Source organism: Trachurus trachurus, assembly GCF_905171665.1.
Source record: "Trachurus trachurus genome assembly, chromosome: 5".
NCBI lineage: Eukaryota > Metazoa > Chordata > Actinopteri > Carangiformes > Carangidae > Trachurus > Trachurus trachurus.
In genome coordinates, this window is record NC_139896.1 from 28,099,235 (window position 1) to 28,114,654 (window position 15,420).

Here is a 15,420-nt window from a genome sequence, read left to right on the forward strand (position 1 = left end):
TTTTACTTTCTGGATCCAGTGGTTTGGTACAGTAGTAGTCGTGGAGGTTGAAGTCCCTGCGAGGAGTTGAATATTTCAGACCTTGGCTAGTCCCAGCTGTAGCATCAGACCAGACAGCAGCACACTGCAACACATTCCACTCTTCCATTCCCTCCAGTAAACACTCTTGCTATCAGAATCATAATTTCACAAAAATCCTTCACATAATGTGCTTTAGCAGTTGCTGCGTCACTCAGGAGAATATATTATGTGTGTATGTGTATGTGTATTGTGTTGCAGAAGGGCCCACTTTGACCGACATCACCCGCAGTCCTTCTCCGGGGATGGGCAGGATGGTCTGGATCGTCCCCTTAGTGGTGGTGTCTGCCCTCACTCTGCTTTGCCTTATAATGCTGCTGATTGTCATGGTCTACTGGAGGTGAGCACAAAGTCCAAGATGTCTAACTTCTGCTACTCTTAAGGGAACGTCTTACTGCGAAAACAAAACGCAGGGAAATGTGATTACATCAAGTGCTTCTGATGCAGAAGTGGTCTGTCTTGATAAGGACGTCGCTGATGATGAACGACTGAGCTGCTCCTCTCCCGCTCTGACCTCATCCCTGCGTCCCGTCACTTAGGTTAAGTGACACGGCCGCGTGCAGTCTGTTGCCCGCTTCGCATTCAAAGCCATTTATATTGAACGTGCCTGCTTTAAAGGGATAGTTCAACATTTTGGAAAATTCACCTATTGCCATAATTAGTTAGTTAGTTTAGTTTATTTAAAGTGTAAAATCACCATGGTGCAACATGGTCTCGGTATAATCCCTTTAGTCTTAGCAGTAGGTACCTTTAATTGTCTGTGCTAACTGTTTTTTGATCGGCGGAGCAGAGACGCGAGCTGCTCAGCTAACTCAACAGAGGCTCATGGTGTTTCTACGTTTCCCTCATCAAACTAAATACACAATTCAACAACTCCAAAACACTCTCGTGGACAAGTTGTGACCTGCACATTCACCACGCTATGAGATAATAATGTATAATTATGTAACGTTACAACATATGAAGCAAATACTCGGAACTACTTTTGCTTTTGAAGTCTTTTGAAGCCGTGTCTGAAATGTAGTTCCAGCTACATATTTGCCTCAAAAACAACTCCATCTTGTAACGTTCCATTATTATTTCATAGCGTGGTGAATGTGCAGGTCACAACTTGTCCACCAGAGCATTTTGGAGTTGTTGGGTTGTGTATTTGATGAATTTGATGAGGGAAAAGCGAAAATACCGTGCGCCGTGCAGATCTCGCGGCTCTGCTCCACCATTCTAAAAACAATTAAAGGTAATGAACCTACTCCTAAGACTATAGGGATTATGGCAATAGGCGAATTTGCCAAAATGTTGAAATATCCCTTTAAGATTTATGTGCATCAGTCTGGTCTGCACGTTGCACATCAGACCCATCACCCGCCCGGAGAGCGAGGAGCCGAGGGGCCCCCGCAGCGCCAGCGGGGGTCCCAGCTGTGTCTTCATCTGCCGGGCTAATTTCCATCCACGCTATTGGACCTCCAGTAATTACACAAGCCAGACCGCTGGCACATGTGGACTGGCTAATGAGTTACATACAGCACTGTGGACCGTTTCCTAAGCTGGTCCCAGGCTTATTCACTGTCTGCAAACGTTCCGCTCCCAGTTGGGTCGGATTTCTAGTGTTTACAGACTGAGATTTTTGGGGGCGATTAATATTTGACATGTTTTTGACACTGTTATAAATTCTTTACGAGGATACTGTTTTTGGAAATAGTTGCGCTGTGGTGTTTTTATGGTGTCAGATAATATAACGGGATAATCTAAACTAAAAGCCTTGTTACCAGCTCTATAGAGGTGTAAAGAGACGGGAAGCTGAGAAGGAGACGACTGTGGCAGGTCGAGTAGACGGATGAATTAGTGAGAGTTGTGGTATTTGAGTAGCAGAGCAGGGGCAGCATTGAGATTAGAAATGGCCATCCCAGCTGTTGTTGTGACAACTCAGACAGTCCACAGACATTGTGTGCTCCCCCTGGGGAAAGCACCGTGATGGAAGATGAAATCAACCCATTCACACTGTCTTTACTCTTCACGCTCTGCCAGGTCTCTCTCTGTGACAGTGCGGCTATTAAACCAACCCGGTGTCTCCGCTCACAGATGTTTTGGTCATTAACAACTTAATGTCATAATCCGTGTGATTTATAAATATATCGTCTAGGAGCGTGTAATCAGCGGACCATCCACTGAAGTTTTAATTTGCCCGTCTTATTTTTATCTTTTTCATTTTTGCTTGTTGTGATAATCTGGGGTTATGAGTCTATCTACAGTGGAATTAATTGCTGCAGTTACAGAGCACATCTGGACGCCTGCGAGGTTGGAGGGGTTTGTCGAAAACTCACAGATGTTGAACTGAGAAGGAAGCCGGTCCTCTGTTAGCCGTCTTTAGCGTCGGTCTGACTGCAGCTTCTTTACACCTGACACTCACTCAGAAAGCTTCACCCCCCCCCCCCCCCCCCCCAGAGAGCAAACTGTTCTTATGAGACCCGGGGAGAGAAGTTGTCGACGATGCCGCTTTGTTACCTGCTTCACATCTGCACCCACGGGAGCCATTAGATTGGGAGGGCTGTGACGCAATCTAGGGAAGGGGTGGTGGGGGTGGTGGGGGTTGATCTCCTCCCCCATTTGTTTCTCAACCTCCCATTTCCCTCTTTCTCTGCCTCTGTCCCTCCATCACTCTTTGTAATTCTCTGAAATGCAGTGCATCTTGTTTTGGTTTGGTTTGGTTTCATCTGTGTGTAAGAATGACGAGTGTCTGCTCCCTCCTCTGCATCAAGTACAGGTAGGATCCACCCAGGGAGGCGCCGGCACTGGGCTGGAGCAAGGCTCTTTTTATTTGCATTCATGTGTATACATTATGTGTGTGTGTGATGAGGACAATGTGGAAGCTGGAGAGGATGTACAACTAAAGCAGGACCTTGAGACTGAGAGCAGCAATCTCTCACTTATTCTCTCCCTTTTCCTTATTTAATGTTTTTTCTTAAAGAAAGACAGGTGATTTCAACTGGAATGTGTCCCCAATGAATCTTTTTAAACTATATCTTATATAGAAAAAATAACTCTGACTATTTTACCTTTGAATTTTGCTCTGTGTAAAATTGAGTTATTGTCAGTCTGTGTACATTCGTGACAAGTGCTGGAGTTGAAAACTTTTATGTGATCAAAGCAAAGATCAAGTTAGTTTCTCTGTATAAAACACCTTCAAACTGACGTGATTGTCCTCAGAATGTACTGTATCAGTGTAGTTCACACGTGGTGTGTGTGTGTGTGTTGGTGTTCTTGGGGGGGAGAGAGTGTGTTTAGATAAGAGCGAGTTGTCTTCAGTTTGAGTAAAGGGCTAACTAAGTCCTGTGCTGTGCTGCTGTTTCCCTGCTGCCTCTCTATCAGTGTGTAATCAGCTGTGCCCCGACCACTCTGTGCCTTTCTTGTCCTGTATTGTCCTATTCAACGTTTCATATGCCGATGTTCACAGAGCAGATCTGAGAACAATGGGATAATGACTCCCTAATACACTTTTCGCAGTGGCACCATCTCTACTGATAGTGTGTGTGCTCTGCTCTCACACTGTGCCCCTCTCTGTGTCCCTGCAGGAGGTTTTTCCAGACAGCTCACTTCTATGTGGAGGAGAGCAGCTCTCCACGGGTTGTGGCCAATGAGAATATTCCAGTCATCCCTATACCAGGTGAGCCATGTTTTATTCATGATATTAGAATATATTCCTGCATGTAGTGTTCATATATCTACAATTTTATGTTAAAGTATACTTAAAATTCACTGTTACAGTTTTTCAGTCAGTGATTCACAACCAGGCGTATTGTGTTACATGATGTAGTACTTGTGTACCTCAGGGGTTAGTTCTCCAGCTGCTCTGGGATACATGTGCAGTATATGGAGATATATATATGTATTTACAAAAGGAATGAAGTAATGACGCTCTGAGAACGTGATATTTGAAAATATATAAATTCCCATGGGTGTAAGGGGATTGAAATAGCTGAAGTAAAAAGTGGATAAAAGGAAAAGGGTGAGTTTTTTTCGAGTGAATAAGTCTGAGCTCATCTGCTGCTTATTCAAAATAAGTCAGGACACTCTGCTTTAACAGCGCCCTCAGACAGACAGATAAAATTGAATTAATCAGAATCAGACAACTTTATTAATCTTTTCAAAGGCAATTCAGTTGTGCAGCCCACCCAGTGGGTGTACATAAACTTACAGACAACAGACAACATCCATCACATCAGTTCATATAGGGTCATTTAACAAGAAGTCAGCACGTGGACAGGACGTGCATGCAATACAAGTGCAACTATGTCAAGAATAATTAAATGTATGTACATAGAGTAGAGTTCTAAAACTACTACACGACTACTACTAAATAGATAAATAAGCGGCACACATAGCGGGGGGGGGGGCATGAAATATATACATAAGAAAGAAAATAAATAAATAAATCTGCCTTAATTTTAAGGCTCTAAAATACTTCCTTTGGCGCTGAGCAGCCTGGTAGCAGAAGGTATGAAGGACATGAAATAGTGATTAGTTTTTGTGAGATCCACCACACTTCCCTCTGCTGGACTGGAGCGGATTTAAATAACATTCAAGATATTCCTAAATGAATTTAATCTGTTCCATTAAATCCTATCATTTGAATTCTAAGCAGGATCTCATTATAAGTGTCTTCATGTCTACCGATACAGTAGCACACACCCAAAACTCTCCACTAAACTGTTTCCAGATGGTTTTTCTCTCTCACCTTGACGAGCGCGTTGAGTCGGTTTCGGGTCATTTCCATGTGAAACAGTGGGAGCAGCTCAGTGGGAGCTGCCGTGACTGGCTTTTCTTTGCCTTTAATGTCCCAGCCAGCGGTGCAGTGGCAGCTAGTCGATATCGGACTTCACTTTACACAGTCACTTGAAACTCAGGGACATTTCAACACTGTGATATGGTAGTTAAAGAGCACAGCCGGCGCCGGTATTGACGCGGCACTCATTGGGCTTTTATTGCATGGCCGTCTCATTCTGTTCCCTTTGATTTTTTTGTTCACTTTTCTTTCTTTCCCTTCAGCTCTCTCTAAAACTGTGGCACTTTCCTCTGAACGGTCGCCTACATGTAGCTGATTGTTTGAAATGTTTAAAACTGAAACGTGTAAGAAAATGGCTGCTCCAGGATTTGCAGAACTTATTTGCAGAGTCATATTTAGATGTATTCATTGTTTACATTTTTAGATGTTTTTGAATGGAAAACTACAAAAGTTAACAAATGTTTTATATATACATACTGATATGGCAAGACATGTTGTTTGACATTCTCACACACGTGAACATACCTCTACAGTTTCATTTCCTGTGAGGAAACACAGCTTGGTTCATTCCAGTGTCTAGCTCCTGAAGCCACACTTCACCCAGAACAAGTGATAGGCTGCACTGCAGTGATAAGTCTCTTGATTCAAATGTAGTAAAGACATTTTGATGAATGAACAGATTAACAAGCCAGAATTCACCTTTACACTGTGGCCACTGAGGCAGTGAGAGCCCCCCAGGCCCCAGCTGTGAGGGTGAATTAGTTAAGGCAGTGGCCAACATCACCAGCACTGACAGCTGGGGCCCCTGCACTATTGTTCCTGTGTGATGGTGACCGGCCGCACCAGAGGTCCCCTGTGTGTCATTTGGGACTGATTTGGCCTCAAATGAAACAGATGCTCCCTCTTTGAAATACTCTAAATACTAACACAAGGCATTGGTGACAGGGGGAGATATTATACATACATATTGTTTTCCTTTTTCATACTTACTCACCCCTCATAATTCAGGGTAGCAGTTGTAGTAGTTAGGTTTATTTCAGCTCTTGTTAAACATGAGTAAAAACATGCAGTTGATGCATCTACGTAGTATATAATAGCACCGAGAAGGTGTAGGCTGAAGCCGAAGCTTATTAAGCCTACCCTATTTGAGGATTACATTAATTGTCAGAAACAAAATAGAAGAACACAGTTTTAAAATTGGTTCAACAAAACTGAAAACTATAAATAAATGAACAAGTCCAAGCCTGAGACAAATGAAAAACTAAGAGAAGCTCTAGTAAGAGAAGAAGAAGCAAACTAGTAAAGTAATATATATATTAATACAATTAATAAAATAAAATTAATAAAATAAAAACCAAGGACAATAACAAAAACAGAAATAAAACAAGAATAGTAAGTTTGGGAGAGGTTAAAAACCCTATATGGACTTATACAAAACACCTCCCTGAAAAATACAATAAGATTCGAGAACAATTCAACAACAACAAGAAAGCAATACAAGTGCCTTATTATATTAAGAAGAGTCAAAATATAATTATGAGTAAGTATAAAATGATTGTGTATGAGTGGGTGAGCATGTATAGAGTATGATCCAAAGCTAACTGTACTAGGAAACAATACTAGAACATACACATATACATATTCTTATACAGTACATACACATACATACACATCATATACTGTATATCATATGTATGCATATACTTTCCACATCCATGTAGAAACTATGACATATGTCCATATCAACCAGACACACAGTAATCAGGGCCCTGCTTATTGTTCTCTCTCTCTCCTGCAGATGACATGGAGGCCATCCCAGTCAAGCACTTTGTCAAACACATCATGGAGCTCTATAAGAACACCCTGCAGGGCTTCGCCGAGGAGTTTGAGGTATGTTGTCAGGATCTGAGCATTGTTCATCTTTGCTGCAGAATAAATAAAGGGACATTTGTCATCCCGCTGTCATGCTGACATTTGTGCTTTGTAGTAATGTGTCAGCAATTATTCAACAGATCGTTATAAAACACTTTCACAACCACCTCAGGTATTACAGTCGCTCTGCTCCCCTGAAGTTGCAGATCCAAATTAATTAAATCTGTGCAGCTCTCGGGTTTATGACCAGACATCTTTGGCTTGGCTTATTTGCCGACCTTCGTTCCCATCATCCTTAGTGCTCACTTACATGATCATGCTATAACGCGTCTCATGTCTTCATAGTGTCTATATGGTCACGGTAGGGGTGTTTGTGTGCAGGGTTTCTCATTCTGAACAGATGGCTGGAAGAAGGATGGAGAGAGAGAGAGAGCGAGGGAGACGGGGGTAATTAGAGCAGCGCTGTCTGCTGCTTGACTGGAGGTGAACACACTCGCTGTGCAGCCAGGTTAAAGAACCAGGCAAAAGCTTCACCCCTGGAAAGGCTCCTTTTAATTGGGGTCATTTGATGTGAAGCTCGTGCGCATCATTTTTCAAACCGTAACCACAGAGATGATTGTGCTATTTCAGAGGTGGGTGGGTGCTGCGGATTTGTCAGAGTGTCAGATTTACAGTTCATCTCTCTGAACATCAGTAGATCAGGCTTTTTAATTCTTCTGCAAATGGTAGATGAGCTGCCAGACAAATGTAATTCCCTTTGAAGATAAATAAAGTAATTCTCATTCTTATTGTTATTATTCTTAGTTTCACAAAAAGATGAAATATGACGTTAGACTTCTGAGAAACAAAACGGTGCAGTTTCTATGAAGAGCCCGTCACACTTGAAGTGAATCTAATGATCTTTCAGAGGGTAATTCCATCACATCTTCTATTCTCATTTCTTAAAATGTGTCTGCCTGTTTCTCTGTCTGTCTCTCCAGGAGGTCCAGCGCTCCACAGCAGACCTGAAAATCACAGCAGAACATTCCAATCATCCTGACAACAAGCACAAAAACAGATACATCAACATCGTGGCCTGTGAGTCAGCTGTAAAAATTTGATCGTGACGTCTGCTGTCGAGGAATCCAATAACGTTTTAATGACGCGTCTTCCAACCTTTTAATAATCCACCCGTATGTGTGTTTGTTTGTCTTTAGACGACCACAGCAGAGTGAAGTTACGAGCTCTGGCAGGGAAAGATGCCAAACATTCAGATTACATCAACGCCAACTATGTGGATGTGAGTTGCACCAAAACACTTGACACTTTAGAATCATTCAAGGTTCAGTTTTCTTTAAACAATCTTAAACTCAGCTTCCTTTTCTATGCGTGAGTGGGTTCTGAAAGTCCCATCTCGCTGCTTTTCTGAATACAAGAGTGTATTGTGAAAGGAATTATTCATGGCACATACTGGCTGCTTTATTCACAATATAAACTGAGGTATCAAAATTATAAAAATGGATAGAGTAATAAAAATGTGGTATCTATATTAAAAATATTGATTAAAGTATATGGATTTACCATGTCAGATTAAGGAGTGGATTTCATGACCTATTAGTAGGTGCGTTTCCATTACCCCTAGAAATGCGCAAAACCTAAATATCGAAGTTAAAAACTGGTAATGGAAACACCTACATTTAAAAAAAAAAACTCTCAAATATCGCTAAAAAGTTTTTACTGCTCTCATGAGATGGTTTTTCAGGTTTTTGTATGTGTTTTTTTAATACGTCATGCAACAAAAATCATTACACACAGACACCCGGAGTCTCATGCGTGTTTTTACTATGTGTTTTTATTTTCTGTTCCAAAATTCGCAAAAAGAGACAAAAGTCATTAAGCAGTGAGGATGATTTTGTGGTCCTCTCACTTATCAAAAAAAAAAGAGAAAAAGAAAATATTGGGTCCATCCAATCCTGAGAGGACGTCAGGAGCGAGGGGAGTTCCACCTGCTGCAGAATTATCCTGATCACTTCCATAGTTGATTTTAGGATGTCAGTGGTCCATTTTGATAGATAATTAACTCTACTGGAGCCACACATTAAAAAGAGGAAAACCAATTTACATGATTGAGGCTGGCAGTACGTGTAGGACACACACACACACACACACACACACACACACACACTCAGTCGGGATCTCCAGAACAGCCAGGATAAACTGTTGTGAGTGGTCAAAAAGTGCAAAAAAAGTCAGTGTATTAACGTGATTGACACAACATGAGGTTGTGTTTATTTTTAAACGTGCAGCAATTTCATACGGGAAAAAAAACTGTCTTTGTGTGCAAAACCCTTCATCGTTAATAATATCACACCACCTCCTGTTGCAGGGCTACAACCGTCCCAGAGCGTACATCGCGGCCCAGGGTCCCCTCAAGTCCACGTTTGAGGACTTTTGGAGGATGGTGTGGGAGCAGAACACGAGGATCATCGTCATGATCACAAACCTGGTGGAGAAAGGGAGAGTAGGTTCACTTCCATTCCTCACAAACTGCACAGATAACTATCTAACCTTCCCTCAGATGTGATAAATGTGCCGCTCACCGTGTTGTGTTGTGTGTTGTGTCCCTCAGAGGAAATGTGACCAGTACTGGCCGATGGAGAACAGCGAGCAGTACGGGAACATTGTCGTGACACTGAAAAGCACCAAAGTGCACGCCTGCTACACACTGCGGCGATTTCTTATAAGGAACACTAAAGTTAAAAAGGTAACTCAAAGTCAGACAAACTTTATTCTGACTAGTGAATTTTCTTCAGATGTTTTGTTTCATGGCTTTTTCTACTTGAACCTGAATTAGATTGCACCAGCGTTTCATAAGTCCTCCTTAAGTTAATAAGATTGGGTCCTCTCTTAGTTATAAGTATCTACTCTAGTTTCTAGTCATTAACTAAATCAAGTTGCACCATTAAAACTCTGATTTCACACATCAAAGTCTGGAGGGGAGTGAAGAAGTTGCAGAAAGTCTCATGTGGCTCCAAAGAGAGCTGTGTGAAGTTTGATAAATGTCCTTGAGTGATGTCGCTGGAGTCGTCAACAGCTACAAGTTTAAAACTGAACCCAAGTCCTGGTGGGACTGGGACGTTAAAAAGAAGAGATAAGAGTTGACCTGAGGCCTGGAGGCTGCTCCTCACCTCAGCTGGAGACGGCTGCTTTAGCTGCTGCTTGCAAAACACATCTGAGTCTCCAACTGGGCCGCTGGCAGGGAAACTGCATTGTAGGTAATACAGGCGCCAGGTTTTCAAGAACGCATGGGGAAAAAAGGTGATCATCACCAAACCTTTATTAAGCTTCCCCTCATTTGCAGTGATGTCGAAATACAGGGAAATATACAAATGAAACAAAAGATTTAAAAAGAATTGAAACAGTAGGAGACAACACTCAGAGCTCAGTAAAACAGGTCCACAGTGGAGAAGAAAATTAGGATTTTATTTTTTGGAAAAATCGAACAGCCCTAGACGCTATTTAAGGTGGTAAATGTCCAATAAGGGTTTTATGGATAAAGAGATACGAGATACGACATAAGTGTTTATCACGCCTCTGTTCCAGAGAGGACCAACTGTCTTTGTTTTACAGAATGCAGTGGTAACAGAGTAACAGATCCCAATGACCACTAACATGCGTGGTTCTAGTGGCAACCGCCACCACCAAGGTGCTTTAGTAAAGCTCCAAGCATCTTCAAGTGAACAAGCACCAGCTATAATAAAACATCCACCAGATAGAACAGTTCTAGGGTCCAGATGGCACATTAACTGTCTCCTCCAGTCCTCTGCTGTTTTTAGTTGTGTCTGTCTACAGAGATAATAACATAAATACACAAACCACAGTAATGTGTTTATTTTCTGATTTGAGTTATATTTAGTTTTTTAACTTTATTCTGTATTAGCACCGAGATTCTGTCAGTTTGTCTAGTGAAACACATTTCAGTTGTTTTAAGTGTTTTTTGGGGGCTTTTTCACCTTTTTAATGGAAAGCACTGTTGAGAGAGAGAGACAGGAAATGGGCAGGGGGGGATGACATGCAGGAAAGGGCCGCTCGATGCAGGATTCGAACCAGGCCCGCCTGCAGGGAATACTGTAGTCTCAACACATGGGGCGCCTGCTCTTCTAACTGAACTAAACACCACCCCAAACCCATTTCAGTTTTGCTACGGCCGGATGTGTAAATCTTCACACGGTGAACTGTTGGTTGTCATGGTAACGGATGGAGGGAGCGTACGGTGTTCTGACCGGCGTCCTGTCTGCTCTCATGTTCCAGGGCCAGAAGGGGAATCCCAAAGGAAAGCTAAACGAGCGTACTGTGATCCAGTATCACTACACCCAGTGGCCTGACATGGGAGTACCGGAGTACACGCTGCCCGTCCTCACCTTCATCCACCGCTCCTCCGCCGCTCGCACCGCAGACATGGGCCCCGTGCTGGTGCACTGCAGGTACGCTTCATTATTCCCACGCTCCCGGGCCAAACCAGCGTTCCTTATGGGCGCCGCGCTGGCTCTCGCCTCCGCCGACCTTGTTAACAGCTCCCTCCACGGCCCCGTCGTCACGCTCACGCTCACGTCGCTCTCTCTGCTCCACAGTGCAGGGGTCGGGCGCACGGGAACGTATATCGTCATCGACAGCATGCTGCAACAGATCAAGGACAAAAGCACAGTCAGCGTCCTGGATTTCCTCAAACACATCCGCACACAACGCAACTACCTTGTCCAGACCGAGGTAAGAAGCCCCGCGTCATGGCTGCTCCGTCTCCTCAGTTAATAAAGGTCATGTGGGATTAAAGATGGATATGTGGTTATAAAAGCTGCCCATTTTGGCTCAAGTAAAGGTCACAGTTGATGCAATTTCATTGCAACACAGTGCAAACTGTTATATACTCACCACAACCTGGATTAATATATAACAGAATAGCTCTAGTCTGGCTGTCCTCAGGCCACTCGGCATCATGAGACATAAAATAAAACATGAATTAATTCTAACAGGAAATGTCATGTAGTAATCATGAAAACAATCTGATAAGATTTGAGACTATAATTGTAAAATGTTACATAATTAAATAATTCATCATAATAACACTTTTCATTCAGCCTTTGTCTGTCTATCAAGACGGACATGTCACTGTGATTGGCTCTGCCATATTACTGCTTATTACTCTAAACCCTGTATAAAAGAGAGCTTGCACAGTAATAAGATGAATTAAAAAATGGCTTCATGGTGATACTATATTTGTTTATTTATTTGATAATCTCCTATTACACACAATCATCATGGTCTCTGAACGCTGTGTCTCTCCACAGGAGCAGTACGTCTTCATCCACGACGCTCTGATGGAGGCCATCCTGAGCAAAGAGACGGAGGTGCCGGCCTGGCAGCTCCACAGCTACGTCAACAGCATCCTCATTCCCAACTCGACAGGCCGCACACGGCTGGAGAAGCAGTTCAGGGTGAGCCAAACCCTCTGGCCGGTCCGGTTCAGACCGGCCGAGGCCGAGGCCGAGGCGGTCTGTGGATCAGAGGCTTGTTAGCAGAGCGCACACAGGCTTTCAGCCTTCTGATGGGAATAGACCAGGAGCGTCTCTGATGTTGGTGTCACCCCCGCTGCCTCACGCAAAGCTTGATGAATGTTTCATCAAGCTCCTGCTATTTCAACTTGAGCAGAGACAAACTAATTGCTCCGGCGTAATGTCAGTTTCTCCTGTGCTTGGCGGGTTCTTTATTAATGTGAAACACTCGCTATTAATCATCAGCGTTAAACAACATAATGTCTTATTTTTCCTGTCAGATTTGAATTTGCAGCGACTCTCGGGCCTAAATTAAAATTTTCTGATCTTCTGTTTTTTTTGTGCTCTTTCTCTCTCTCTCTCTCTCTCTCTCTCTCTCTCTCTCTCTCTCTCACCAGCTGCTGACTCAGTGCAACACGCGCTTTGTGGAGTGCTTCAGCGCGTACAAAGACTGCAACAAGGAGAAGAACCGCAACTCCTCAGTGGTTCCCTGTGAGTATCTGATCTGTTTCCCCCAGAGCCTGCAGCCCAGGCTGAGGTCACCGGGCCGGTTACAGTGGCAGAAACAATTTGTTTAATTTAAATTGTAAATTGTAAAAAGCTTTTTTTTTCCTATCCATTGGAATCAGATTGAAAACATTTCCTACATTTCCCAGTCAGTAAATTATTAACGACACTTCATATTCCAAAATTAGAATCTATTTCCATAATCCTATAAGTTAATCTTTATGTGCGTTCTCGGCTGCCTGACAGGGGAAACGGAGATACTTGTTGCTATAGCAACAGCGAGGACCGGTAATGAATGTGTGCATTATCAGCCGACGCTGGTTTATGAATTAAAGTGTGTTTTTCCATCTCCCTGCCTCTCCGCAGCCGAGCGAGCGCGGGTCGGCCTCACCACTCTGCCTGGAATGAAAGGAACAGATTACATTAACGCCTCCTACATCATGGTACAGTGTCCTGCTCCCTGTGTGGCTTCTCTCTTGTTGACGTCTCGTTAGCATCATTTCTTGGGGAATGAGCAGTCGTTTGCAGTTTTTTTTTTAACAATCATCCCGAATGGACGACTAACAGCTCTTCTCTGTCACCACAGGGTTACTACAGAAGCAACGAGTTCATCATTACCCAGCATCCCCTGCCTCACACCACCACAGACTTCTGGAGGATGATCTGGGATCATAACGCTCAAATCATCGTCATGTTGCCTGACAACCAGGGCCTGGTACGCAAACAGTGAACCATTGAAATCCGCTGTTAATCAAATCTTCAAATCTTTGTTTTCTTGTGCTTCAGCTCTGCTGGTGTCTGAGCTTTGACACCCTCACCCCAAAAAAATAAAGAAGTCTGACAGAGAACTGAAAGGTTTTCCTTCTCTGTGCAGGCTGAGGATGAGTTTGTTTACTGGCCCAGTCGGGAGGAGGCCATGAACTGCATCGCCTTCACCGTCACACTCATCAGTAAGGACAGACTGTGCCTCTCCAACGAGGAGCAGATCATCATCCACGACTTCATCTTAGAGGCCACACAGGTTCCTCCTCCTCCTCCTCCTCCTCTGCACTTGATGTTTTTTTTATTATTGCGACATTAAAGGGATAGTTCAACAGAACAGCCCTTCCGAGCGGCGAGCTGCTCAGAGCTACGCTACAGAAGCTAATAGGATTTCTTGGTTTCCCTCATCAAACTCATCAAATACACAATCCAACAACTCCAAAATGCTCTGGTGGACAAGTTGTGACCTGCACATTCACCACGCTATGAGATAATAATGGAACGTTACGAGACGGAGTTGTTTTAGAGGTAAATACAGAGACTGCTTGCTGAAAAACTGTCCCTGAAGGCAACGCGCAACAGTGGTTTTGCATGAATTTACCTAAAACAACTTTGTCTCGTAACGTTCTGTTATTGTCTCATAGCGTGGTGATTGTGCAAGTCACAACTTGTCCATGAGCTCTGAGCAGCTTGCCGCTCTGCTCGGCCGTTCTAAAAACAGCATGCACCGACGAATAAAGGTAACGAACCAACTGCTATGACTATAGGGATTATGGCACTGGGCCAATTTGTCAAAATGTTGAGCTATCCCTTTAAGAATCTCTGCCATTATGTTATTTATATCATGTTCATGTTCGTGTGTGTGTGTGTTTACACTTCTCTCCTGTGTGTGACAGGACGACTACGTTCTGGAGGTGAGACACTTCCAGTGCCCTAAATGGCCGAACCCGGACGCCCCCCTCAGCAGCACCTTCGAGCTCATCAGTGTCATCAAGGAGGAGGCCATGACCCGAGACGGGCCCACTATCGTCCACGATGAGTACGCTCACATTAACTCCTGTTTAGGGATGGGAAGACACCTTTATAAAGTAACGGCGTTACTGACGGCACTACTTTTTTTAGGGGTGTAACACAAAAATCACAGTACAATGCGTACCTTGGTTTTGAGGTCACGGTTCGGTTCATTTCGGTACAGTATGAAAACAAAATGTAAAACATCAATTTGCTTGTTTATTAGGGACTTTTGTAAACCAACAATTTACACGTAACATTATACAAAATATGAAAATAAAATAGAATACTGTTGTAAAGTTCTGCCTGGTGGTAAAAATAATAATATTAATAATAATAATAGGGGGTCAAGTTCAAGTAATTTGACATATTTTGTCATATTTTGTCTCTGCTCTCATCCAGCCTGGAGTAACAGCTGGATGAAAGCAGAGAAGAAGACACTTTAAAATTTGACTGACTTGGCTGACTGTGATTGGATGAAATCAAGCGCAGGAGGTGATTTGAAAACGCATAAGGTGCAAAGAATATGATTAAAGAACAGCAGGTGAATGCAAACATGGAATCAGAGGAAAACACTGAGCACTTAGCAGGTTAGTGGCCATGTGATGGGGGGGGGGGGGGGGGCAATAGTTACTTTCCCTGGTAATTAGTTACTTTTATAATGTAGTTATTCAGTTACTAACTCAACACTGCTCCTGCTGTCCTGTCGGCTCAGGAAGAGTTTTGCTGTAGAATGATTTGATCTGGATCTGGACGTAACGGTCCAGAACCCTGGTGTTTAATCTGCTTGTGAGTTGTTGTTGCTAAGAGACGCTGTGTTTGTGTCAGTGGGACGGTGAAGCAGGTCTCTCAGTGTGGAGTGTTTTCCATGGCTTGAGTTTT

The 15,420-nt window shown here is 43.2% G+C and overlaps 1 protein-coding gene across 1 annotated transcript in view; it reads left to right on the forward strand.

Moving 5' to 3' along the window:
* Positions 1 to 15,420, forward strand: part of ca16b (carbonic anhydrase XVI b) — a 134,212-nt gene that overhangs the window by 113,046 nt on the left and 5,746 nt on the right. Inside the window, exons 13-27 of the mRNA XM_083971974.1 lie at positions 280 to 418; positions 3,648 to 3,739; positions 6,657 to 6,748; positions 7,711 to 7,807; positions 7,927 to 8,009; positions 9,096 to 9,230; positions 9,339 to 9,473; positions 11,021 to 11,193; positions 11,341 to 11,476; positions 12,055 to 12,201; positions 12,657 to 12,750; positions 13,132 to 13,208; positions 13,352 to 13,480; positions 13,640 to 13,786; positions 14,424 to 14,566. Of these exons, the coding sequence (XP_083828100.1) occupies positions 280 to 418; positions 3,648 to 3,739; positions 6,657 to 6,748; positions 7,711 to 7,807; positions 7,927 to 8,009; positions 9,096 to 9,230; positions 9,339 to 9,473; positions 11,021 to 11,193; positions 11,341 to 11,476; positions 12,055 to 12,201; positions 12,657 to 12,750; positions 13,132 to 13,208; positions 13,352 to 13,480; positions 13,640 to 13,786; positions 14,424 to 14,566 (1,819 nt within the window). The remainder of the gene's footprint in view (positions 1 to 279; positions 419 to 3,647; positions 3,740 to 6,656; positions 6,749 to 7,710; positions 7,808 to 7,926; positions 8,010 to 9,095; positions 9,231 to 9,338; positions 9,474 to 11,020; positions 11,194 to 11,340; positions 11,477 to 12,054; positions 12,202 to 12,656; positions 12,751 to 13,131; positions 13,209 to 13,351; positions 13,481 to 13,639; positions 13,787 to 14,423; positions 14,567 to 15,420) is intronic.